Source organism: Carassius auratus, chromosome 9 (assembly GCF_003368295.1).
Source record: "Carassius auratus strain Wakin chromosome 9, ASM336829v1, whole genome shotgun sequence".
Taxonomy (NCBI): Eukaryota; Metazoa; Chordata; class Actinopteri; order Cypriniformes; family Cyprinidae; genus Carassius; species Carassius auratus.
The window spans coordinates 2,193,248-2,217,989 of record NC_039251.1 but is presented as its reverse complement, the minus strand read 5'-3'; the positions used below and the strand labels follow the sequence as shown (position 1 = coordinate 2,217,989).

The 24,742-nt window shown below is 39.1% G+C and overlaps 3 protein-coding genes across 9 annotated transcripts; 1 reads left to right on the top strand and 2 right to left on the bottom strand.

Moving 5' to 3' along the window:
* Positions 1-1,652: 1,652 nt before the first annotated feature.
* Positions 1,653-15,193, bottom strand: LOC113108183 (putative ATP-dependent RNA helicase Pl10). 7 transcript variants are annotated; one of them, XM_026271044.1, is made up of 22 exons: positions 14,832-15,193; positions 13,449-13,500; positions 13,229-13,276; positions 12,741-12,800; positions 12,267-12,359; positions 12,107-12,178; positions 10,909-10,992; positions 10,089-10,265; positions 9,858-9,993; positions 9,398-9,514; positions 9,192-9,291; positions 8,952-9,087; positions 8,322-8,419; positions 8,119-8,220; positions 7,868-8,028; positions 7,629-7,773; positions 7,400-7,544; positions 6,182-6,363; positions 5,984-6,101; positions 4,551-4,704; positions 4,344-4,468; positions 1,653-3,771 (listed from the first exon to the last, which is right to left on the bottom strand). In XM_026271044.1, exons 1-22 carry the CDS (start codon positions 14,874-14,876, stop codon positions 3,680-3,682), a joined length of 2,442 nt encoding a protein of 813 aa, XP_026126829.1. In that variant the 5' UTR covers positions 14,877-15,193; the 3' UTR covers positions 1,653-3,679. The 7 variants fall into 7 exon arrangements, with proteins under 7 accessions (XP_026126829.1, XP_026126830.1, XP_026126831.1 ...); XM_026271045.1 differs by lacking the exons at positions 10,909-10,992; positions 12,107-12,178; positions 12,267-12,359 and having other exon boundaries at positions 3,225-3,771; positions 14,832-15,191; XM_026271046.1 differs by lacking the exons at positions 10,909-10,992; positions 12,107-12,178; positions 12,267-12,359 and having other exon boundaries at positions 3,225-3,771; positions 12,741-12,797; positions 14,832-15,191.
* A 1,588-nt stretch (positions 15,194-16,781) lies between these two features.
* On the top strand, positions 16,782-18,356 carry LOC113108182 (60S ribosomal protein L8). Its single transcript, XM_026271042.1, has 5 exons — positions 16,782-16,937; positions 17,027-17,168; positions 17,253-17,471; positions 17,939-18,054; positions 18,161-18,356. Exons 1-5 carry the CDS (start codon positions 16,800-16,802, stop codon positions 18,317-18,319), a joined length of 774 nt encoding a protein of 257 aa, XP_026126827.1. The 5' UTR covers positions 16,782-16,799; the 3' UTR covers positions 18,320-18,356.
* Positions 18,357-21,653: 3,297 nt separating this feature from the next.
* LOC113108181 (probable ubiquitin carboxyl-terminal hydrolase FAF-X) lies at positions 21,654-24,277 on the bottom strand. The gene is made up of 4 exons (XM_026271041.1): positions 24,179-24,277; positions 23,463-23,570; positions 22,515-22,610; positions 21,654-21,937 (listed from the first exon to the last, which is right to left on the bottom strand). The coding sequence occupies exons 1-4, from the start codon at positions 24,215-24,217 to the stop codon at positions 21,800-21,802; spliced, it is 381 nt and encodes a 126-aa protein (XP_026126826.1). The 5' UTR covers positions 24,218-24,277; the 3' UTR covers positions 21,654-21,799.
* Positions 24,278-24,742: the final 465 nt, after the last annotated feature.

Genomic DNA, 24,742 nt, shown 5'->3' with positions numbered 1-24,742 from the left:
TCTCCTGCACTGACAACTAATAAAAGTAGATCCACAAGTTTGCCCACCACGACTGTGTGTGTATGTACTGCTTCACTCCAACTGAAAATATGAAAGGATTAAAGGTGCTATCGCTCACTTTGTGTTTGTATGTGTGCACACATCCACTAACATCAGCACTCCCCTTCAGAAAGCCATCACTTAATGGCAGAAAAATCCTGGGATTATAAGTGTTTAAAGCAGTACTCTGAAATCAAAGCGAGTAGAAATGACCCGCCGGGACTCAATAGTACATACAGATTACAAGCTCCAATCTCCTTATATAAACCAGAGGCCATGAGATACTGGAACAATGTAAACGTCTCAGGAAACATCTGCAAGTATGTTAACAACTTTCATTAGAGATCCTTCTACCACCTGGGTTTCACGTCAGGGAACAGTGAGGTCACTTTGCAGTTGGGAAAGAGAAAAACGGAAATAAATCTACCGTGCAATTATAATTTAGGAGTATAGAAAGCTTTCTCTTTCTTTAAATACAAGAGTCATCAGGCTTCTGCAGTGTTATGTTTAAGATGAATTATTATTGAACATAATTCATCAAAAATGAGAATGTTGATAATGCACAAAAATAAAAATACTTTCTAGAACCAAACTCTTATTTTCTTGTATATTATTCCCATTTTCTTAAAAAAATGCAAAAAAACACCACATGCAAGTTTAGAACATTTGACAGTGAAAAAACTGGTGCTGGTGGTTTCATTTATTTCATTTTAACACCATGAGTTTAGTTTAGCCGTTGGCACAGTTTACCCTGACATATCTGATGTTAGAACTACTACCTACCAATTTTAGGAAGAATGCTTCATTTAATATTTTTTATACATCCTGGCAATTTCCAGTCAGTCTAGTCCTTGACTATTAGCCTGTTATTACTTTGATAGTAATAATACATTTTATTTTTCATTACTCAGCAGTGACCAGCAAACGCAGTGTGACCTCCCTGTAAGCAGAGGAAATAAAACAAGTGACACCAAGTAAAGAATGAGTCTCTATTTTGTAAATTAAACATTTCGATTTTAGATCACAGTGAGATCTGCAGTTACAAACGTTAGACCGAAGTTCTGCTACATCAAACACTTTAGAAACCATGCTTGATTCTAAGGAATTTGCATCAGAAACTTTTTTTATTTTGGTAAAATCATACAATAAATGCACAGCCGAGTCATCTCATGCAGTGCAGAGCCTAGAAACTACGACATAAAGCAAATCCTAAATCTAAGGAGCTCTGGTGTCCTCTCTGGGAGCCAACTATTCTCCTATTTCCATCTGAATGGAGGGCAGGGGATGTGATTTTAGCATTTCCAACACACTTTAAGACTTATTGCTAGCATGGATACTTGCAGCTTCTCCTGAGCGGACTAATACCAGAGTCGCTGTATATGTAAATACAATAGAAATCAACCACAAGGTTGTCATGTGCCAGACATTGACAGAAACAAAACTTCAACAGAACCAATGCCAATCTGTAGGACAGAAAAAAAGCACACATTTGGAGAATCTGGACATTTTTTGCACTGATACTTCAGTTTTGTTAGTTTAGTTCAACTTTTTTTTAATGCTTTTGAATCCAAACCTTGGCATTTTCCCCCACCCTCCCCAACCGCCCCTCCCCCGTTTCCAATTTTGAGAGCCAATTGGTAATTCCATAGCGACGTGTTGCCGTTAGGCCTTTAACAGCTGTGGAAACTGACCGAGTCCATTACGTCTGAAACATTAAAAAGCTCACGCTACCCCGAAATACAGAAATTTTCCACGCATACAGGTGACATTCAACATTCAAGTGCCAGTGTTCAGGTATTGTCTTTTGGTCAAGTTACTTGAAACTTTCAAAGAATCACTTTGAGGCTTATAAAAATAAATATTTCTCAAAAAATGCTTAATAAATTACACAAAACTAGCAGCAAAAGTAGAATCTAGAAATCTGTGTGCAAATAGCTAAATTCCCCACTGCTGATCGCCCTGGTCCCAAATAAATCCTGGTAAATAGTGAGAACCCTTCCCCTTTTGTAAACGAGCTGCATATCTCCGGTCTCCCGACACAATATTTGGAAGCGTGAGGACATGCACTCAAGACACGCACTGTATATATAAAACTTGAAATGTGCAATAAAAGAACTTTGTAAAACTCGATGGGCACAACGTACACGGGCCTAGACTAACTAAAGTAGCACCATTCAACTCGAAGTTCTCAATACTGTCAGTGCATCTGCTTGAATTCATCATTAAAAAAAAAAGAAAAGTCAAGGCACAACTCACTTGAGAAGAAAATCTATTGCACTTGCGATAAATGCCTTATTTCTCCTCCAGTCGACCGCTTCTGTCGGAAGCAGAAAACTGGCTCCTCAGCCAGTGGTTTAAGTTCACATCTAACCTGATGAATTTCAGGAGCTGACAGCATTCGTATTCCTGGATACACAAGTTAAAATGGTGGCCTGTCTAAGTGCACTCACGTCAGGCCCAACGCAAAACAAACCCTCGGTTGGGATCTGCCAGTACCTCAAAATGAACTCTCGCGCTGCCTCTACCTATGAAAAAGGGAGCCATGCCTGCTGCGCAGCTTGAAAAGAGAGGACTTTTGTATTTAAAGAAAGCCTTCAATTCGTTCGTCTTCTCTCCTTGACCAAAAAACAAAACACTAGCATGCGTATGTGACCAAAGCGGTCATGAAGCGAAGGCACGGCCGCTTTGGTTCTGTGGTCCGTTTGTAGCCATTTGAACTTCACTTTTAGGATTGGCAGGCATTTTTTGTTTTGCTGACATTTGTAAAGAAACATTTTATCAAAAAACCTTGGAGTTTTTCAATAAATGGCATCTGCTTCTCTAAAATGTTGTTTCGAGAAAGAATAGTAGTAGTTAACAAAAAATGCTGCCCACTTAGAGTGGCTAGCATGTGGTTCTTACTAGCTGCCATAACACTGTCAAGTCAATTTAAACAAGTGGAGTAAGAAGTTCCAGCATTTGGAATTTTCAAACACTGCGTGTTTCCAATATTTCATCATGAATATCACAACTGGAATGGCCTTTTCAAGACAACCATATCCCTAAAGAGGTGTCTTCTCCAGGACAGAGTGAGCAAAACGAAAGGAAGTCAGACCGATTTGTCGCTTGCGACACAGATGCTTCACAGAGTTCTTCTGCAAAGCGCCTGTGATGTGTCATACTTTGTGGCTTGTATTGTTGGCTTTGTGACATCAGTGATAATTTGAAGTTCAAATGGAACAGCGACTATCTGAGTCACGTTATCCCAGTATTTGCCAAGGTTTGATTAAGTACAAGCTTTCAAATGCCTTTACAGCAAAAAACAAAAACAAAAAACCTAAAAACAAAATTAAGCTCTTGGCCAAGTTCACTCGATGAAATTAACAAAACTAAATTCCTGTCTATATTCAAAAAGGCACAGTACATTTACATACAAATGATCCTCTTTTTTTAACAAAGAAAAAGTCAGAAACGTAGGTGCTGTAATAGATCAAATACACAAGTGGGCATCCTTGTTATTCTCCTCCGGTTTTGCCACAGATCAGCTCCCTTTAGAATGTGGGCAGAGAATCACAGCGTGTAATGTACCGAGTTCATAAAGCTACACAGGGGGTAGAATCTGGCTATGATAACATGTGGTTTCCGTTCGGCAGACATATGTTTAGTTGCCCCACCAGTCCACCTGGGCGTAGCTTCCTCCATAGTTTCCATAGTTGCCCCCGTAGCTGTCACCACCGAAGCTCCCAAAACCACCTAAAACAGACAAGGAGTTCAGCACTGACTTTATGGGAAAAATCAGGTTCTTTCAGGTTCTCTTATAATGTTATCAAGACTTTTACATCAATTAGAAGTAATAGGCTATTTTCTGTCCTGTTTTTGAATGAACGCTCAACACTGTATGAATAGGTGAGGCAGGATGTAGACTCCTAGGTAAACGACCACTGCTATGATTGGCTAGCAGCCAAAATTATTTCCTCCTAGATGGACGCTGTTGTGATTTAGGTCAAAACAACAAATATCAAACGATCCGTTTAATATAAAGTATTTGTATTTAAAATATTTAATATAAAATAAAAAGTCTTAAGTCTATAGGTTAGACTAGCTTAGGAACTCAAAACTTTCAGTTTATTTTTATAATACAAAGACCTCTTATTTCAATAGATCAAGGGAATTTAGATTTAGCAGTTAATGACTCCTTTAAACGCGAATTAATACTGTAAAAACGTTTATTGGAAGTTTATTCATTTAGAATGAATTTTAAAGTTGCCTAATTGAGCATGATTATAAGTGGCAAATCATAGGATGGGGTTTCAAGTTAAACGAACCCTTATTCCCTCCAAAACCTCGGTTTCCTCCATGGCCACCGGTGTTGCGAGCACCACGATTGCCGAAAGTGTTGCTGCCCCCAGCCATCTGGCGGTAATCCCTGGCCCCAAAGCCACCAGAGAATCTGCAGAAGAAGAGTAACATCATGAACCTGGAAAATACACCAACCCACTGGGGAGATCTGGAGCGCTTGAATGTTTGGGTACCTCTTGGGGCGTCCACGGTTGGTGCTCTTGTGCTGGTGCTCATAGGCTAGGTTCTCAAGCCAGGAAGGCACTTCCTGTTTGGCCTCCACCAAGATGTCCAGTAGATCTTTAGTGATGTTGCTGTTCTTATCATTAAAGAAGGATGTGGCCAGTCCTGAAATTAAATCAACATCTCAAACAGAGTTCCTGGCAAAAACGAGAAATGCAAGATATTTCAGAAAATGACATCAAAACCCAGGCCCGGCTGCAGGATGAAATTACTGAGGGGGCATGTGAAATTGTTAAGGGGGCTTAACTTTATTACACCATCAATGATTAATACACACTGCGATCTCGCTTTGCAATGACAGATTTGATGATAGATCATGTCCTATACCTTTTTAGAAGAGCTGCAGTCTCCTTGATTTGGAACTGAATCACACTTAAGTTTAAAATATTCTAACTGACTCCCAAGAGTAAGATTTTTCAAGGCGACAGTTATTTTACATCGTCCCCCCCTTAATGTTTCCATGGCAACGCGTCATATTTGTCACGTGAAACACCGCAGCCACAATAATAACACTGTATAACAGATGTAGGCTATACTTCATTTCGTTTTTCCTTTTTTATTTGAAATATTCATAGACTTACTTACCATGTCATCAACTATCCTATATTCCGATTCTCAAATATGTGTAAGTGAGTGTGTTTAGTCGTTTAAAAATCTTTAAAACTTAAAAACTTAAAAATCTTTAGTTAGCCTAACGTTACTCCCACTGTGTTTATCTGATATGAAAAACACACGTCGGCAAATTATATTTGAATAGATTGTTTTTGCTGCTTTCACAGACTCCAAATGTAGGCTATTGTTTTACCAGTGCTTATGTGTAGCCTATTTAAATGTATGAAATCTAAAATAAACATTATGAGGTTGAAAACACTGCATAGTTGTGATATGACCGCGCTGAGCTCGTCCGTCTCTGGCTCAGCGCCAACCAACGCGACACTAGCACTTGCTTCCACAGACATCAGTGTGTATTTTACAAACTCCAAATGTAGGCTGTTGTTTTACCAGTGTTTGTGTATTTAAATGTCTGAAATCTAAAATAAACATTATGAGGTTGAAAACACTGCATAGTTGTGATATATGACAGCGTTGAACTCGTCCGTATCTGGCTCAGCGCCAACCAACGCGAAAGACGTTTGAATCTGGCAGTAATGTCACGAGTTACAACCACTGATCTATATATATAACTATATTATAGATCAGTGGTTACAACACTGAACATTCTAAATCTCATGGGGATAAGGTTAAATTATTATTTAACTCAAAAGGTTGAACATTTTATTTTTAACCATGAATACAAAAATGAAACAGAGGGGGCACAAGTCAGATCTGAGGGGGCATTGCCCCCTTTTGCCCCCTTGTGGCGCCGGGCCTGTCAAAACCTCACCAAGGTTTCCTACACGGCCTGTACGACCGATGCGGTGGACATATTCCTCAATGTCACTAGGCAAGTCAAAATTGATCACGTGTTTCACGTTGGAGATGTCAAGGCCACGTGCAGCCACCTATCAAGACAAAAACAGAATCAGATAAACAGGCTTGAGGAAAACCACAGGCTTCCAGTGAACTCACAAACTCGACTCACAGCGGTGGCAACCATGATAGGGCAGCGGCCAGACCGGAACTGGTGGAGAGCCTCCTCACGATCGCGCTGAGACCGGTCACCATGGATACTGGTGCAGGCATAGCCTTCGCGGTAGAGGAAGTCCTCAAGAGCATCAGCACCCTTCTTAGTCTCCACAAACACCAGTGTGAGAGAGTCTTTGCCTACAAAGACAAGAATAAGTCACTATGGATAAAAGCATCTTGCAAGTAAAGAAATGCTTCTGTAAGCTTAATCATCTGCATTCAATGCAATATTAAACAGCTTGCTTCTTTACCATAGTCAAGATTTGCCATAATGGCATGAAAATGTATAACACACTGCATTTAATGTCCCACTATGTGACTTCATTCCCTCCCTTTAAGCTACTAAACCGCAACCTTCTGCTAGTCTTTGCTTAGATAATGTTGGCATGGTAACACGGACCAAAAAGACTCATCTAAAAGCATGAGTCTCTCAGTGCCGTGTTGCTATGGATATACATGAGAGCTTCAGTCAGTCAGTTTCTTCATGTTTACTAGCACAACCATAAGTCAGTCTTCATCTATTTAGCCACATTTTAAAAATGGTTTCAAAAAGAGATTTAAGATGATGATTTTAAAAAGGTATTATTATTTATATTTGTACGTGGGCAAAAATTTGGGCCCTTTTTTAATGTAGATTGATTTCTCCTCTCTAAACAGTTTCTCAAGTGCATTATATCGTCAGTGCTGCTCTGTAAATATGACATGTCACAACACTACGGAGACTGAGGCGTTAGAAGTCAGAAGGCACTTAAATTAATTTCACACTTTGTCTGTCTGAACTAAAGAAACAAATGTGAACTCTTTACCATATTGATTTACATAGCATGATTTTTTTCTCCATTGCATCATATTGCATTGAATCAAAATCGGATTGCACTGCATTGTAATGGGGTGAATCACATCTAATCGGTGGCTGCTTCATTATCAATTTTCTTATGAAACAATGCATCATATTGTTGGCTATACATGGAGATGTATACATTGCATCGGCCTCAATTATGGCCATGCACATCTCTACCATTCATGGTATAAGTTTTAAAATCCAGTGCTACAATACAATAAAATCTATACACTCACATATATCATCAGACCGAGTTGGCCAAATCAATTCCTGCAACATGCTATTAATGACCCGATGACATTTTAAAACAGTGGCCAATGGAAGGAGATTTACCTGTTGCATTAAGCAGGTCAAGAAGGAAGGAGCGCTTGTCATTTTCTTCCACCCAAACCACCTTCTGGGTGATATTCTCTGAGGTGGAGCCCACACGGCCCACAGCCAGGAAGATGTACTCCTCCAGAAAGTCACGAGCCAGAATCTTAAAATATAAAAAGGTACAGATGCAGTTCTTGATTGTGATCAAAAATTTTAGTTAAATTCACAGTGACTCACGTGTGCATACCTGGATCTCTTTTGGGAAGGTGGCACTGAACATCATGGTCTGGCGAGCACCTTTAGGAGGCATGGTGTCCTGCTCCACAATACGTCTGATCTGGGGTTCAAAACCCATATCCAGCATTCTGTCTGCCTCGTCCAACACCAGGTATCTACACAGAATGTATAAAGTTTTCATTTTTCGGAATTACCTCGTATTTGAGGTCAAAGGACACCGACAATCTTTCTGCTACTAGATTTACTTACTTGCAGTAGTCTAGGCCAATCTTGCCCCGCTCCATCATGTCTACCAGACGACCCGGTGTGGCCACTAGCAGGTGACAGCCTCTTTCCAAATCACGGATCTGCTGCCCTATATCTGCACCTCCGTACACCACACACGGGCGCACTCTGGAGCGGTAAGAGAACTGCAGAAGATGACAACAACAAACTGTGTTGAGACGAGCTGAATTTAAACCAGTTTTTGCTAACCTAAAGTAGGTTTACCAGAAACATACCTTTCTGGCCTCATCATAAATCTGAAGAGCAAGTTCTCTGGTTGGAGCCAGAACCAGAGAGATGGGATACTGCTTACGACGGAAGTACTTCCCATTCTCCTGCTTGAGAAAGACCAAAACAAAAGGCTTTCATGACAGAAGCAGAAATTGTTTCCGTCAGACTCAGTGCACAACTTCTGTCCAACAAAGTAATGTATAGTAACCTGGGTGCTGGCTTTGGTGGCCTGCAGTGCCTCTCCAGGTCCATCAGTGTAGATCTGACTAAGCACAGGAAGCAAGAAGGCTGCAGTCTTCCCCGAGCCTAAGAGAACGAAGCACACACCCGATGAAGCACATTGCTCTTCACTGCTATTACATCTGCACACTGCAGTTTCATCCTCATGGGACAGCCAAAGCCAGACTTTGCACATTCAATTTAGACAATGTGGTTTATTTTGACAAAGCCCTGCCTGCTGAGACAGGAAGTGGAAGGGGTACATTTTGAAAACTATGTTCAAGGATCTGTCAGTGAACTCTTGGCATGAACTTGGGCTCACAATTACTCATTTTACTCATGTCGATCAGAAAAGCATTTACTTAATCAGGGGGTCAGTGTTTACATTATGTAAATGACCCACAACATATAATGCAGCATCAGCAATCTTTGCAGTTTCTACTAAAGTCAGCTGAAGCTACTGACATTGTCAAACTGTGCAAAGACATTTTTATCTTTGTTTTACTTTGTCATCACATAATTGCAAATATAGTTTGCCATTACAGTTCAACCGGCAAGCAATTTAAGACCATTTATCTCCTGGTAGACAGACACAGCGGTCCACTGTCTAATGACCCACCTGTTTGAGCACAGGCCATAAGGTCCCTCTTGGCCTTGATGATGGGGATTGCATACTTTTGAACAGGAGTAGGCCGTGTGTAGCGGGTCAGACTGATGTTGCTCATAATGATCTCGCCCATGTCCACATCATGGAACTGAATGACAAATAGAAACCATCATCCGCCGGTTCCTTTAGCAGTGTTCCACCTTATTTGTTTTGCCACTTGATTCAACAAGGCAGTATGATTATTAGGCTTACACTCTCAATATGCCCAGGACTGTTTGTTCCAGTGGCCTCCACAGGAATGTCATCATACTTCTCAAAGTTAATCCCCGTGTTGCCTCCAGAGAACAGCTCCCTGTCGTTTAGAGGGGGGAGAAAGAGGACAAAACAATGGCTTAAACACAGAGACAGATGGACTCAGGAGACAGGACACACAGTGCGATTTGCAGTGGGCCACTTACTGTTCTAGACGCTCATTGGGGGACAGTGGCTTTGACCAGTCCTCTTCATCTCTGGATTCTTCAACCCAACGACTGTTCCCTCCTGTTCCTCCTCCAAAGCCTCCACGCTCATACCTGCTAAGAAACAGCACAGCACAATGAATACTCAATTTTTATATGATCTATTACTTGAGGATATTGAATTAACAGGCTTAATCAATCACCCTACTGTCAGACACGATAAACCAGCAGAACTTTTTCAACTAGTACAAGAATCTGGATTATCACATATCAGAGCACTTTTTGGTGGATTTGAGCTTAAACACTAAAATAAACACAAAAATGCCCATCTTGACGTGTGTCTTCATTAACAGTCTAAAGTAAACATACACAGTTTGGAGGTTGAGAACCTTTTACTCAAAATAGTTAGGTTAGTAAAATTTCTCTAAAACAGCTGTTACAATACTGCACTCTTCCTCACCTTCCTCTTGAGCCAGCTCCTCTATCATTGAAGAAGGCAGACTTCCCTCTGTCTGAACGCCCACCAAAGCTAGTGTAGGCATCTCGGTTTACCACAGAGTTCCAGCCTCCATCTTTGTTCTCATAACTGCCATAACCTGCAAGTTAATCATGTTAGACAATTAAACATGTACAACAACAAAACAATCACTCTTCTATCATTTGTAAATTCTAAGACTTTTAAAACTGTCACCTGCATTATTCATTGGCTGGTTGAAGGAACCACCGTTCCGATTTCCACGAAAGCCACCACGTCCACCTCTGTCATTACGAGGAAGTCCATGGCTGAAGTTAGCAGTCCCATTCATACGACCGTCATGGTACCCATTGACAAAACCATTGCTTCGACCGCCGTCCCATCCTGGAGAATCTTTCAAAAAGGGACAGACAGGTAGAGTAAGTGAGGATACTGAGGGAATGGCTCAAATTTACAACTTAGCTCAAAGCCAAGACTGGTTTCAGTAATGGTGGAATGAGTGGCAGATGTGAAAAAGCCAGTAAGCTATTTGCTCCTACGGCAACAAATAAAACAATTCAAGTGAGTCGGGTGAACCAGAGAAGCAGGTTCATGACACTGCTTAAAAAAATAAAAAATAAAAAAAGAACAGACAGAACAATGGGCATCTTTGGGCAAAACTGGCACTCCTAGTGTTTACAAAACCATGTGCAAGAAAAACAACCAGTTCAGCCATCCAGTGACTCATCCAACTATTCCGTTCTGAGAAAAATCCAGTTTAATCAACAAAGAGCACACACACTCCAAAAATCACATCAGGTGATTGTTTATAGAGCAATGTACTTTATCAAACAAGGTTGTGACATATACACACACACACACACACACACACACACACACACACACACACACACACACACACACACACACACACAGAAACATCTTACAAGCACTAGAGCCTATACAGATGAATAACCATTTAAACTGGTGATCCTTTTCTGTCTGAAAACCACCAAAAGCAGGCCAAGCCATGCCATGGTCTGATACTCAAATTTACCACAGCGATCAGCCCAGCTGATAACACTGGCTGCGTCCTCATTTCCGTCGGTGGCTACACTGCTGTCGGTACGCGCAGGAGAGGCTGCAAGTGACACACACAGAAATTAGCCTGGACTGCGCTCATGCATACCCCACTCTTCATTACTCCAGTGAACAAAAACAGGGCAAAACACAAATAACTTGCATATCTGACTTCCTCAGATGTGGTTACACCACACAAACAAATATTAGCTTTCCAAACTTACTTTAAAAAAAACACAATCACTGGTGACCTACTTGCTAATCAGAAAGCCAAGGCATACTGTCAAACATACGATGAGGAATCATCAAAAATAACAACTGTGGCAGGCAGTAAATGCAATAGAAGTCAAAGTAAACAACAAACAAGTTGTTTGAGAAGAAAAAAATAAATAAAAAATGCATCAGGAGTTAGACATGGTGTCTCTTGGCAAGTATGAATCCAAACAATTGATGTGGCAGCAGCGAAACGTCAAAGCTCAGATCAGTTGATCTTGCTAACTGGAGTGAACAAATTATGTAGTGGTGTAGTTAGAGCTGTTAACATATGCATCACTTAAAAAAAATCAACACAATTAAAGGATCAGTTCACCCAAAAATGAAAATTAGCTTGTGTTTTACTCACCCTCGAAGCATCCTAGTTGTATGTGCATTTCTTCTTGCAGACGAATCCAGTCGAAGTTATAGAAATTGGCCTGGCTATTTCAAGCTCTATCATTGCAACCAGCAGATGTTATTTGATCAGTCTACAAGTGGTCAAATAAAGCGTGCGCATCCATAATAAAACGTGCCACACAAGGCTCCGGGGGTGAATAAAGGCCTGCTTTATGCATAGATTTGCTACGGGAGGCCTTTATTCACTCCCCGGGATGATAGATAGATGCAATAATAGAGCTTGGAATAGCCAGGACAATTTTTTATATAACTCAGACTGGATTCGTCTTAAAAAGAAGACATATACACCTAGGATGCCTCGAGGGTGAGTGAAACGCAGCCTAATTTTCATTTTTGGGTGAACTGACCCTTTAAGCATGCTATTGACACATAGCATTAGAACATAGTCTCGAGGAAAGTTCACAATCTTCAGCTCAAGGGTCTAGTTTAAAATGCACTGATGTCACAGAGAGCAGCCAGCAGAACAGAGGGACGATGCAGAGGTCACATGCATAAAGATATACCACATCTGTCTGGCCAGCCACTAGTGTCGGTGTGATAAAATGAGAGCTCCTGGTATGGATATCTCTGGGAACCTAAGCAGAGGCACAGGGCACTTAAAAGACACCCATTCCTTCACAACGGAGGAGCATAAGAGCAAATCAGGTCGTTTTGAATAGTTACCGGTCCTAAAGTCATTCCATCCAGTTGGAAAGTTATGCCTATGTCTTTGGTTTCCCTCAGGGTGCCAACTCTGAGGATACTGTTTGGGAGAAACTTGAGAAACGGTTTCACATTGACATTGTCAGAAGATGGCGAAATATTTAAAAGCATTCAAAGGAGTGTTTGTGCGCACGCTATTGCATACAAGCCTCTTTCCTATTTGTTCACATTTAGAGAGCCAATTAGAAAAGAGAAGGAGAGAAATGCAAGCAACCGCAGCTGCCGGGTAATCACAGGGAGCAGCCGGACAAAGCCACAAAAGCTTTGTGGACTCAGAACTGGCTCCTTCAGTTTCATAAAGTGTGAGGTTCACTCAACACTCTGAAAACTGACTTTAAACGTCTGGCCACAAAGTACTGGCTCTGAAGGCATGGAATTAAATTTTCATGCATCTTGGAAGCAAAGCACCTTCAGAAGAACCTGACCAAGACTTACAGCTCTGTACTGGTGCCACTGAATAACCGCTCTGTCTACCAGAGGAATAAGCATTTCCTGCTGTGAAAAAACATGAAGTCAAAGTGCAGAAAAACTCAACAATTGATCATAAAGCATTAACTTCAAGGTAGATCTAGTGATCATTCTTAAGCGATGAAATGAAGTTGCTCATGTCAATTGAAATGGGAAATGATTTATTGAAAAAAAAAAAAAAAAAAATTCAATAGAAACTTTTTTTTTTAAGTTCAGTGTTTTTGACTGTCGTCAAGAACTATTTTCACATGACAGTTATTGAATCGTAGACATCCAAGAAAATCTTAAAAGCGCCAATACGAAATTTTTCACTGAGTTTATACAGCAACTCAGAAGGCCAAAACACATATTTCAAAACCTAAATATTTGCCAAATTTTCATGCATCTGCAAATTTCCCATTTAATAAAACAATTTAGCATTTTACTCGTTTGTAATTTAAACAAGTATAACATACCATTTTTTGATGCTTCTTTGTTTCTCAAATGAGGAGGAATGTAACGCCCTGAAAGTAAAAATAAATATATATTTTTTATTTTATTTTATAAACTTGCATTTAAAATGTGCACTTTAAACTTCCTAAAAAAATAAGTGCAAATAGAAAAAATACTATGCGGAGGATGTTTAAGCATTCAATCTGAATGTGGTAAAAGCACTAAATTAGATAAATCACTTACGACCAGTGCCAGGACACTGTCCATCAGCTGGGTTCAAGTCTAAGACAGCAAGCTGAAAGACAGAAAGAGCAAAGTGGGCCACATTTAGTACACTACCACCTACAAATATATGCATGCCACACAGTCTAAACAGAAAACAGTACTGAGCCAGAGAGGAATTCCAAACCTCCACTACTTTTCTTCAATAGAACACAAAAGGAGATGTTTAACCTCAATCACCTTTATCTTTTTTTTTTTTTTTATTCATAAAAATTAAGTAAAACATCTGCTATACAGCTTTTGTTATTACCTGAAATCACAAATCTTCAGCTTTTGAAGAAAGTCAAACAACTCCACAACAACATTAGGGTTGAGTAAACAAATGACAGTTGTTGTGACCACTGACAAATCTTAACATTTTAAACTTTATATCTAGGCAACTTCATTAACTTTCTTCATTAAAAGAAAGTTTTAAAATGCTTTGTCACAAACATCTTTCAGAGGGATAAAGTGTAATTAAACAACTTTGATCACGTGACTGTTCACATCAGCTATGTAAATGATGTCACATGAAATTAAGACAGTCTGTGTAGTCCTTTATATTTGACAACTGTATAAAATACATCAACTCATTTAGAGCCTTTAAACTAACAATAAATTGGTTCATCAAATTTCAAAACGCCTGCCAGAAATGTTTTTACAAGTCTTCATGGCCCCATCAAGCTATAAAGCCTGTGGTCATGAAACCACGAAACACTTCGAATTGGTGATCTGGTTACTCATCTACAAATTGCTTAATGAATAAAACTCACTAAAACCATCATCAGGCCGTAATTAACAAAAATATTCAATCTTATCAAATTTAAAGGCTTCATGATAAACAGGCCGCAGACTCAAACGTCCGACATATTTCGACGTTATGCTTTTTTTAACATTAACTTTACCCATCTCTAAAAAGACTAACGATTCTAAAGCGGTCATATAACTAATAGAAACTATATTTAGGGTTACGATGACGAAAAAAAAAAAAAGTTGAAACGCTGATGTTGATTCTAGTAAGCCGAAATGCGGAAAATAATCTAAAGACATAAATAGAAGGCGTCGGCTATGCATCAAACAACACTTTAAACTGCAAAATGTGGATAACAGAACATAATTGTGTCATACTGTAAGTTATCTCTTGAATTTTATAATTTCAATGAGGGAAAAGATTAGAACACGAGGAACTGCGGCTGTGTCTCAACACCTAGTGAAGTGCCTTACTTGACAGCATTTCTGAGGCAGCACAAAGCTAAGAATGCTGTATATAAAGGCAGCTCACTAGGTTTTGAAACGCGTAGCGTTAGCCTGCGTGTCAAAGCGATTACAGAGCTCGCGTTTTAAAACACATTTTTCACAACCTACCTGCTGTTCTAGACCGTGTGAACCGTCGACGACCACATGACTCATAACTAAAGAGAATAAGTGAGGATTACTCCTTTATTTCTGAGAAGCTGTTTCTTTGTTGTCTAAAGGATTTCAGCCAAGTCTCCTTTTATAACGACGTCACTTGCTCCTTTTGTAGTCCTGTCCTTCTCCAAGGGCTTTTTTGTGCCAATACCACCGTAAGGGAAAAATAAGGAAATGTTTACGTGTACGTTATCCCCCTTCAGCCCTTGTATTGGCAAAATAAACCCCGAAATGTGAAGTTTCTTTCGCGATGTCTGTGTGTTCTGCCTGCTGTGCTGATGGCAGCCCAGTGTGTGTGCGCTATGGCTGTTGGCTTCAGGCTAAATGCCATTGGATCAGCGAACGGAGGGAAGACGTCACGGAGACCGAGATATCGCGAGATGTAGCCGTCTCTTTTGCATACCGTGTCAAAAATACGTATTTTTTATTATGTTCTGATCTTTCATAATCTTCCACTTTGTACTGAAGAACGTTTCTTCTACTTCTGGTTGGCACTTTTATATCCACGTTGATTTTTATTCACTTATTTAGCACTTGTTTATTTCAATTTCAAATGCTTTAAAGGTAAATATATCACTCGTGAACAGGTCATTTTTTAATTATATAGAAACACTGTGTGTATTTAGGATACATAAAATGCTAATAAATCAATGAATCAAAAGTACAACATTTGAGAATACAGAATAATGGCAATAAACAGATTTAAAAGAGAAACGTGATGGAGATAACACTGTGATTGAAATGTTCAAATGACAAGAATTTGTCGATGCACGAAATGGACAAATTACGTGCACTGAGAGTCTTTTGTTGATAACAGAGACACGTGTTTAATGAAGCACAAAACTGCACAAATGTGCCATATTTTAGACAACAGACAACGATGAATCCATTTTAGTCCAATGCCTCTAACTTTGGCTATCTTTTTATACGTGTTCTTTTTTCAACTTATGACGCTTTTAAGTCCCACTTTTCACAAGATTTTCAATTTGAACTCATTTATTATGAATTTATTATTAATTTTAAAAATTGACACTGATTTAAACTTAAATTGTAACTGTTTGTAATTATTAGTGGACAAATTAGACTAGTGTGCGTGTGAGAGCCTGCGGGTTTAATAAAACAGAAAACAACACGAAAATAAACAATAGCATATTTTTAAACAACAGGCAACATGTTCAGCCTCTAGAGGGCGGACCGCAGACTAAACACACATCCGGGTACTTAATCCCCCCGCCCATTTCTCCGGAAGAAAATCCCCGTCGTTCCCTTCTACTTCCTCTTTCTGTCAACGGGGTTTTGGTATGAGAAACAATCTTCTGTGTCTCTGTTCAATCTGAATGCAATCACCGTTTAAAGTTCACCATCCACGTATATAACAAGCCGTATAATGTCAGTATAATATTTAAGGACACAGTGTTGCTGGTTTTGGTCTCACTGTGTTTAAACTGAATGTGATATTTATAACAGAAGTGATGTGTATTCGCGGTCGTGATGTGGCCTAGACTCTGAAGACTCAGCGTAGTTTATTTCTAATAAACGAGAGCTTAATACATTTGTTAACGAGCGGATAATGCTTTGTTTTTAATCGTGCGTGGGTTCGTTAGTTTGGGAAACCGTTAACTACGAACTATTATAAAGTCGCTTATAAATTCATTATAGCGGCTGTCAGTGTGTTGAACGAATAGTTAAAGTAAACGTCACATTAATGTCATTACCAATTTCAGTGTCTGTATTCCTTCTATTAAGCAAAACAAGCAGATTTTTTTTAAGCAGTCTGACAGCGAATATGTGCATTTTAATTGCAGAATGTTCTTTGTAATGTGAATGGTGACCAAGTGAGCTGTAATGCAGGTTGAAATACTGCCTCTATTTAGCATTGAAATGTCTTGTTACATATTTTATTGCTTATTTGTACAGGCTGCGATGGGACGTGTGATCAGGGGACAGAGAAAAGGTGCGGGCTCCGTCTTCAAAGCCCATGTCAAGCACAGAAAAGGTGCTGCTAAACTCCGTCATATCGACTTCGCTGAACGTCATGGCTACATCAAGGGGATTGTGAAGGTAACACTGGAAAATAAATGAAAGCTTGTAAAGATCACTTGTCATCTGAAGAGGGAAGTTACAATGAAAAATGCTGCTTTTACCTCTAGGACATCATTCACGACCCTGGCCGTGGAGCTCCTCTGGCTAAGGTGATGTTTCGTGACCCGTACCGCTTCAAGAAGAGGACAGAACTGTTCATTGCAGCAGAAGGCATCCACACTGGGCAGTTCATCTACTGTGGCAAGAAAGGTAATGTATTTTAAGTTGAGAATTGCTCAAACAAACATCCGGTCTTATGTGCACATGCTGATCAAAGTGATTGGGCTGTTATAGCCCAGCTGAACATTGGCAATGTGCTCCCTGTTGGCACCATGCCCGAGGGTACCATTGTCTGCTGTCTGGAGGAGAAGCCCGGAGATAGAGGCAAACTCGCTCGTGCATCCGGAAACTACGCCACAGTCATCTCCCATAACCCTGAGACCAAGAAATCCAGAGTCAAGCTTCCATCAGGATCCAAAAAGGTCATCTCTTCTGCAAACAGAGCTGTCGTTGGTAAGCAACCATGAAGGCTTTTGGTTGATAACCCTTTGTGTTTCTTGCATTGCATAGTTATAAATCAGATTTTATTTGATGTTAATTTTGTAAAATTCTTGGGCATTTGTTTCCCCCTTATATTTCATAAAAGAACCATTTTCTTTGTGGTGCTTGCTGTCAAATTTCTCCATTGAAATATGCTGTGAACATAGGGATCTATATTGTGAGAATATAATTTGTGGATGTGTTCTGTAGCACTGGGTTTCTCAGATTTGAAGGGGTTTGTAACTTGGAACAGCTAATGATGACATTTTAAATTTGTAAAATTATTAAAAATACCTGAAAGTGAAATTACAGATGTTAAATCTCACGTGGTACTTTAAAATGTCAAAGAGATTCAACTCACAAAGTTTGGGAATCCTTGCTATAGCAAATGATTAGGGGTATTCCAGTTTGAAGTCTTAAGTCATTGCCTCTTATTAAAGGTGTTGTTGCTGGTGGTGGTCGTATTGACAAACCCATCCTGAAGGCAGGTCGTGCATACCACAAGTACAAGGCCAAGAGGAACTGCTGGCCTCGTGTCCGTGGTGTGGCTATGAACGTAAGCAAACTTAATTTGTATTTCTATGTGATTCCAGGTAATTTCAGATTCTGATTTGTCATCTAAATGCTGGTTTTAAATCTGACCTGTGCCATTTGTTCTTCAGCCTGTTGAGCATCCCTTCGGTGGTGGTAACCATCAGCATATTGGCAAGCCCTCAACAATCAGGAGGGACGCACCAGCTGGACGCAAGGTCGGTCTTATCGCTGCCCGTCGTACTGGCAGACTGCGTGGAACAAAGACCGTCCAGGACAAGGAGAACTAATGAGCATCTTCATAATAAAATGTGTCCAAACAAATTTCATATGCCTCTTGAGGTCTTTTTTGGTTATTGTCAGTTAATGTTTTCATAGGAACACTGCACAACATCAGAAGTATAAAAGCAAACGGCAAGTTAAATCAAATTACCAAAAAGGAATGGAATGGCTATTAATTTTACGTTTGTATTAGGTGAATATGTAGAATTTTAGAAGTTACAAGGGTTCCATTAGGAGTTTTTTTTTTTTTTAAAGTGGTACACCGACCTGAAAAGGTAAAAAAATATAGCAAAAGATTAAATTAATAGTAAAGTATCAAATTATTCTTATTCTTGGAACTTATTATGCATATAAAAATATATAATACAGAACTTTTTAAAACATTCCTGCCTGTAATCATGATTGACATGGGAACATAAAAACAAATGTATGGAAAGTTACAGAATCACCCATTGGTCTCGAAGACAACATAAATCTTAGATGCAGAATAGATAACTTGTAATGACAAGAACTTTAATTTGATTTCTAAAAAGACATTGTTACCTACCTTCGGTTAGTCATATCCATGTCTGGGCACCAAGACAAATTTCTAGTGTTGTTTTTTTTTTTTCCAAGCAGTCCACAGTTGTGCTCTGTCTTCCCAGACTCGCTTCATTCCCTGTTGAAAAACTCAGTTCTCACCCTGCACATATAGGTGAATCTCAAAAAAACAGAATATTATGAATATTATGTTATATAATATTATGAAAAATTTCTTTATTTTTTGTAATTTTATTCAAAAAAGCTAACTTTCTTATATTCTAGATTCATTGCACACAAAACTGTTTTTAAAAAAGTTTTTCCATCAGAAAAAAAAAAACCTCAATATTTCAGTTTGTGTGCAATGAATCTAAAATACAAGTTTTCTTTTTCTTATTTTTTTTTATTTTATTAAATGACAAAAAATAAAGACCTTTTCCATGATATTTAATTATTTTAGATGCACCTGTATTAAGATTGGCCTTATGGGCTTGATTAAAACTGGTTAAGCATGGCAGATGAACTCTACCGCCTATCCAACAGGAAGAACAATTTAAGAGTGTTCTCAGGAATCTCAGGAAGTGTTTGCCTCAGACTATTTGTACTATAGTGTTTACAAGATTATCTGGATGTTAACATGATTTTGTGTGCAAACATTGGGTTTAAACGTAAATGTGATTAGATATTAAATTCCAAGAGATTTTTACAGGTTTTTCAAGCAAAAAGCCTTTCCCATAATTCAATTTTGTATTCCCAGGATTGTTGTATTCTGATGAAAATGTATTCATGCAGGTTTAATGGATTTTATTTGTTGCCGTGTGTCTTTTCTAATCAGAGACTGCTTAAAAAAAAAGAAAAAGAAATGTGTTTTTGGAATAGCAGTCCAAACTGGTTTAAAACAGGTTTAAGCTAATTCTTTTTAACTACAAGATCAAAACTAACAGGTTTAGAAGCATATCATTGAGATTCTATAAATGACTTGAAATATGTGGCCCTGGACCACTAAAGTAGTCAGAAATACCATGTTTGCATATTTGAAGCAATAGCTTTCCTTACAGTACATTATATGGGTCAAAACGATCGATTTTTCTTTTATGCCAAAAATCATTAGGATTTAGTAAAGACTGGCCTTATGACTGGTTTTGTGGTGCAGGGTCACATTTAAAAGTGTTGTCTGTCAATATTCTATGGACTATTATAAAGGCAATTTAAAATCTAATACCTAACCCACCAACACACATGGTTGCATTTTTCACTGTTGTGCCAATAGAGCTACAGTGATTTTAATGTACTTGAAACAATCGATATGAAACATCTCACAGCTTTGAATCTTCACAATAACGGACAGACATTTTCCCGATTTCTTTTCTTTATTCTTGAAGGGCGCAATGCTTTTCTCTATTTCTGTGCACAAAAACCTCACAAAGTGAAAGTCAACAGTGTGACTGTGGCTTCAGAATTCAATGTCACATCATGGCCAAAACAAAAGTCGGCAAAAAACAGGGCGAAGAACTCTGTACAGTCAATAATCTTTAAAAATAACACAAGGACAAAAATGTTCCTCTTAAATCAAATTCTATTTGTCTTTTAGTGAAATACAACAAAATAAATTCTATAAAATAAAACAGCAAAATATTTAAATATATGATGGGCAGAATATTTTCATTTGCAGGAGTATTTGGTATTTTTTCCAACAAAATCCAAGAAAAAAAAAAGCATTCAAGTTACCAATTAAATACATACAGTATCTACTGATGTTTATACTCCTTTAATCCAAGAGACTTGACTAACTGAAGTTGCAACATGACTAACCAGCAGTTATTTTATGGTACAACTCTTGCTTTTACGTACACTCTCCTTAAATGAAGAATCCCCAAACCGAGGCTCTTTTCGAGTACACGAATGCGAACAGGGATCATGAAGTCAGGCGACCCACTAAATCGCCAGGAGCTCATTTGTCTGAAAAAAAAAAGGTCGAGACAAACAAGCAAACCGAGTTCTGTCCACTAATGTTCCAGTCATCCTGGCATAAACTGTTGCATACATTTTCTCTTTCTAAAATTCCTATCATCAAAACCTAAGCATTTATCCCACCAAAAAATAAAAAAGCCAAATATTTATCCATGGAAACGTGTGCAATTGTAAAGCCACTTACTTCTTACATTGCTTCGGCAATATCAATCTAGAAAAGATATGGAGGAAGGGACCAACAAAAAGGGCTCTTCTGAATCACCATGGAGAAAGTAGGCGCAGAATCGCGCTTAGGCTATACTAGTTTGATGTGAAGCCATGCTAAGATGTTACAGCGTGTCAGCTGGAGCTTTCAAATTATTGAATTATTACCAGAAAAAAAAAGGCGATAGGAATTTCCAGAATAAAGTTGCATCACCCCATTCACATCAACTAAACGTCAAGATCATAACCCAACCGTCCCATTGTTCACAAACTATGGCCAACTCTTGCTCACGAGGTGCCACGTCCGGTTAAGCTATGACATGAATATAATGTATGATCAAAAGCAGAATGACCCAAACGGCCCAAACCTTACTACTGAGCATGGGATAAAACAGGGATTTATTTTTTTTGTCTTTCACCATTGTATTTCTTTTTTTGTTGTTTTTCTATTTTCATAAATCTGCAGTCTCCCGACAGCATCACACACGCTGTTGCGTTTGAACAGTCAAAACATTAACATAGTATGTACACCTCTGTCTTGAGACAAGTGCGACAGGCCCATTTTATTATTACAAACAATATGCACAGTCCACTGCAAGTTACACTTTTGACAGTTAATACTGCAGAGCAGACGGTGAAGAGGACTCTCCGCTCCAGGGTTAGAAATTGAGGGAAGCTGAATGTTCTGGTTACACGGGCTCTGGAGTAGAGCAGCATGGTGGGACCTGGCCTTGCTCTGGATTCGAGTATCTCTTCTGGAGAGCTCAGATGGAGGACAGTGTGACAACATATTGTTAGTCTTTAGTCTGGCTGGGCGGCACCTCCTCAGGGGGCTCCCAGTTCTCTTGTGCTCGTGGGCCTGGACGCTGAGGATTGTTGACGTGCTGTGCTGCAGGGCCAGTGTATGGCTGTGTAAGCGGGAGGTTATTCTGCTGAAATGATGCAAAGAACAATCATATTACTACATGACAATCGGAAGAATTTATATTTATGGTTACTTCGACTTGGAGATGCCATTATATAACGACACATAGGACAAATCAAAAAAGTGCAAACACTCCCAACTGGGGTAAACAAAAGCCATTAGTCAGTGAAAAAGTGCTGTTTAAATGGATGTTTCAACAAACTTTCATTCTTGAAATACTTTTTATTCAGCAAAGATGCATTAAATTGATCGAAAGTTAAAATCGTAGTTACTTTAAATATAATATTTGTGCTGTATTTGATTCCAAAAAATGCTGCCTTGAGTACAAGAGACTTTTTTCCCAGAAGCATCTAATGGGACCAAAACCTTTAAAATCTTTAGCCATCTAATAGTAAACTCCCACAACAATCTTTCAAACCAGGAACACAGTGTCCCTCTTTTTTAATGCAATTAATGTCCCAGTAAAGAGACTACATGGGTTTGCAGTTAAGAAAGTTCATTAAAGTCTTTGGAATCTCACAAATACAGGATGTGTTTAAGAGATGTCTAAGAGTAGCATGAGGTTTGTGACTGAAGCTCAGTACCGGTTGAAACTTTGTGCCTGGAGAGTGAGGGTACAGAGCAGTGTCCTCTGGAGGAGAAGTGTCCTGCTCATCGAGGGCCTCCTGCTCATCAGGCTCCTAAAACAACCATCACAAATGAAGTTGAGCACCTGATTTAAAATATAATAAAACTATTTGCTTCATTCCAACTAACCAGGGATATTTGTGAACTATGTCCTCGATAAAGAGGTCCCCTTGCAATATTAAACATGAAAAGGTCAATCAAATGGGAAAGTTCAAGGCTTTTGGATCCGGTTTTAGACGAACAAAGAAAATGTATTAGGTCGGGACTTTAGTCAAATCAAAGTGACGAGTTGAGGGACCACTATAAATGGACCAAACAACAAACCAAACACTTACATTGAATTTGATTCAATTTGTTTTTAACTTAAGGAAGCTTCTGATGACTGACAGGATTTGCCCTGGATGAACTGTAAGTAGACAGTGGTGATGACTAGAAACACTAAACATCCTCCTGAACGATTGTGTTCTTCCTTCAAAGTTAATCATCAGGAATGGAATAAGAACTGATACCACATGTCCAAATTTGTCATACGTCAGGACACAAAAGCTTCCTTCGTCGCAGGTTGTTTTCAGATTTAGATGACCTGATCTTAGGGATTCCCAAAATATAAAAGTCAGAGCTCAAACCAAAAAAGGACAACCACCACCAAACACAAAAAATTTACCCCTCCAACTCTCATCTGTCACTATAGCAAGGCTTAGAGTTTTCGATCACTTAGTACACATTATGACTTCTTGTTGTGTAGAAGGAAACAGTTTGGACACATTGAGATGAGGACGAAATAACAGTTGATTTTGTGTTGTTTTTGAGGGAGGTGGAAAGATGGTTCTGTCTACATCAAGCCCTGTGAACACCCAAAAAGTTGCGCAGATGGCACCAGTGTGGCCGGGCCATACGAGTCTTACGGTGTGCTGTTGTTGGCCTGTCACTTCCCCTGGCAAAAGTTGCTGTGTCGAGGACGGGTTCCGGCCAGCGTCCTCTTCAGATACCACCTCGTGCTTCGTTAAGTGACACTATTTTGAAACGGCAGTTAATATTGCATACTGTTTCAACAAATTATGCATCTATGGCTGCATACATTTAACATTTGTGGCAATTTGCTACTGATTAAACTTGATAAAGAAAGCACCTTATTTCTGCAAATCAATAGAAATGGCTTAAAAAAAAATATATCTACGGCATAAAATCAAGTGTAAATGTAACGAAACTTAAATTTATGCAAATATCAACATTTGTAACTGCTTTGCGTTATAAAAATTAAAACCTGGAAATAAAAGTCGAAAACTCAAAGCCCTATCTATAGTTAAACATTTCTGGATTAGAAAAGACTTCCTTTTAAAACCTTTTCAAATTATTTTCCCAAAGGTTAAACGTTTGAAATGTGCCTGACCATCATTATACAGTCATAGTGAGAGATTTCAAGTGCTAATTTCTGAAGTTTGAATAAAGTGTTACTCTACATTACATTAGGGGTTCTTAAATGGCAACCATTCAGATATTTAAATAAGTAATTATTAAAACGTCTCAACTAATGGGCAGAAGCACACATGCATGATTAGACTTTAAAACATACTGGTGCTAATGTTGCAGACAATGAGGGGTGGCATGAGCCATCACTTACCTCTTCTGGACACAACTCACAGGCCTTGGCCAAAGTCATACGGGCACTGTGGGAGCGCTCCAGGAAGTATCCATTAGAAGTCTCATTACTCTGGACAGGACAGTACTGAGTATTGCTAGTGTACGGTCTCCGTTCCAGCTCGTCACCAAGCCACTCCACTGCCCAGGTCCACTTCCTTTTTAAATCTCCATTACTCTGGAAAGAGTAGACCATAATCAGTTTTTACATACAAACACACATACATATAACATTCAAATGCAGTCTTTCATTATCAAGCCGACCTGGAGAATTTGGTAGGCCACTGAACAGTTGCTGAAAAGAGCCACCATGCATTTGATACACTGATAAGCTCTCTTTTGGTAGTGATTTTTGGAGCGCTGAATGGTGTCAAAAAGCCCATCACGGTCATCAGGGATTCCCTTCAGCACATTGTGGATCCTAACAAAGGAAAAGGGCAGAGCAGGACATTACGATCCATTCAGGAATTTAATTAATCTAAAAAAAAAGGTAAGGATGCCTTAAGATTAAGAACTTCACTCCAGGAACTAAATTGCAGATATGAGT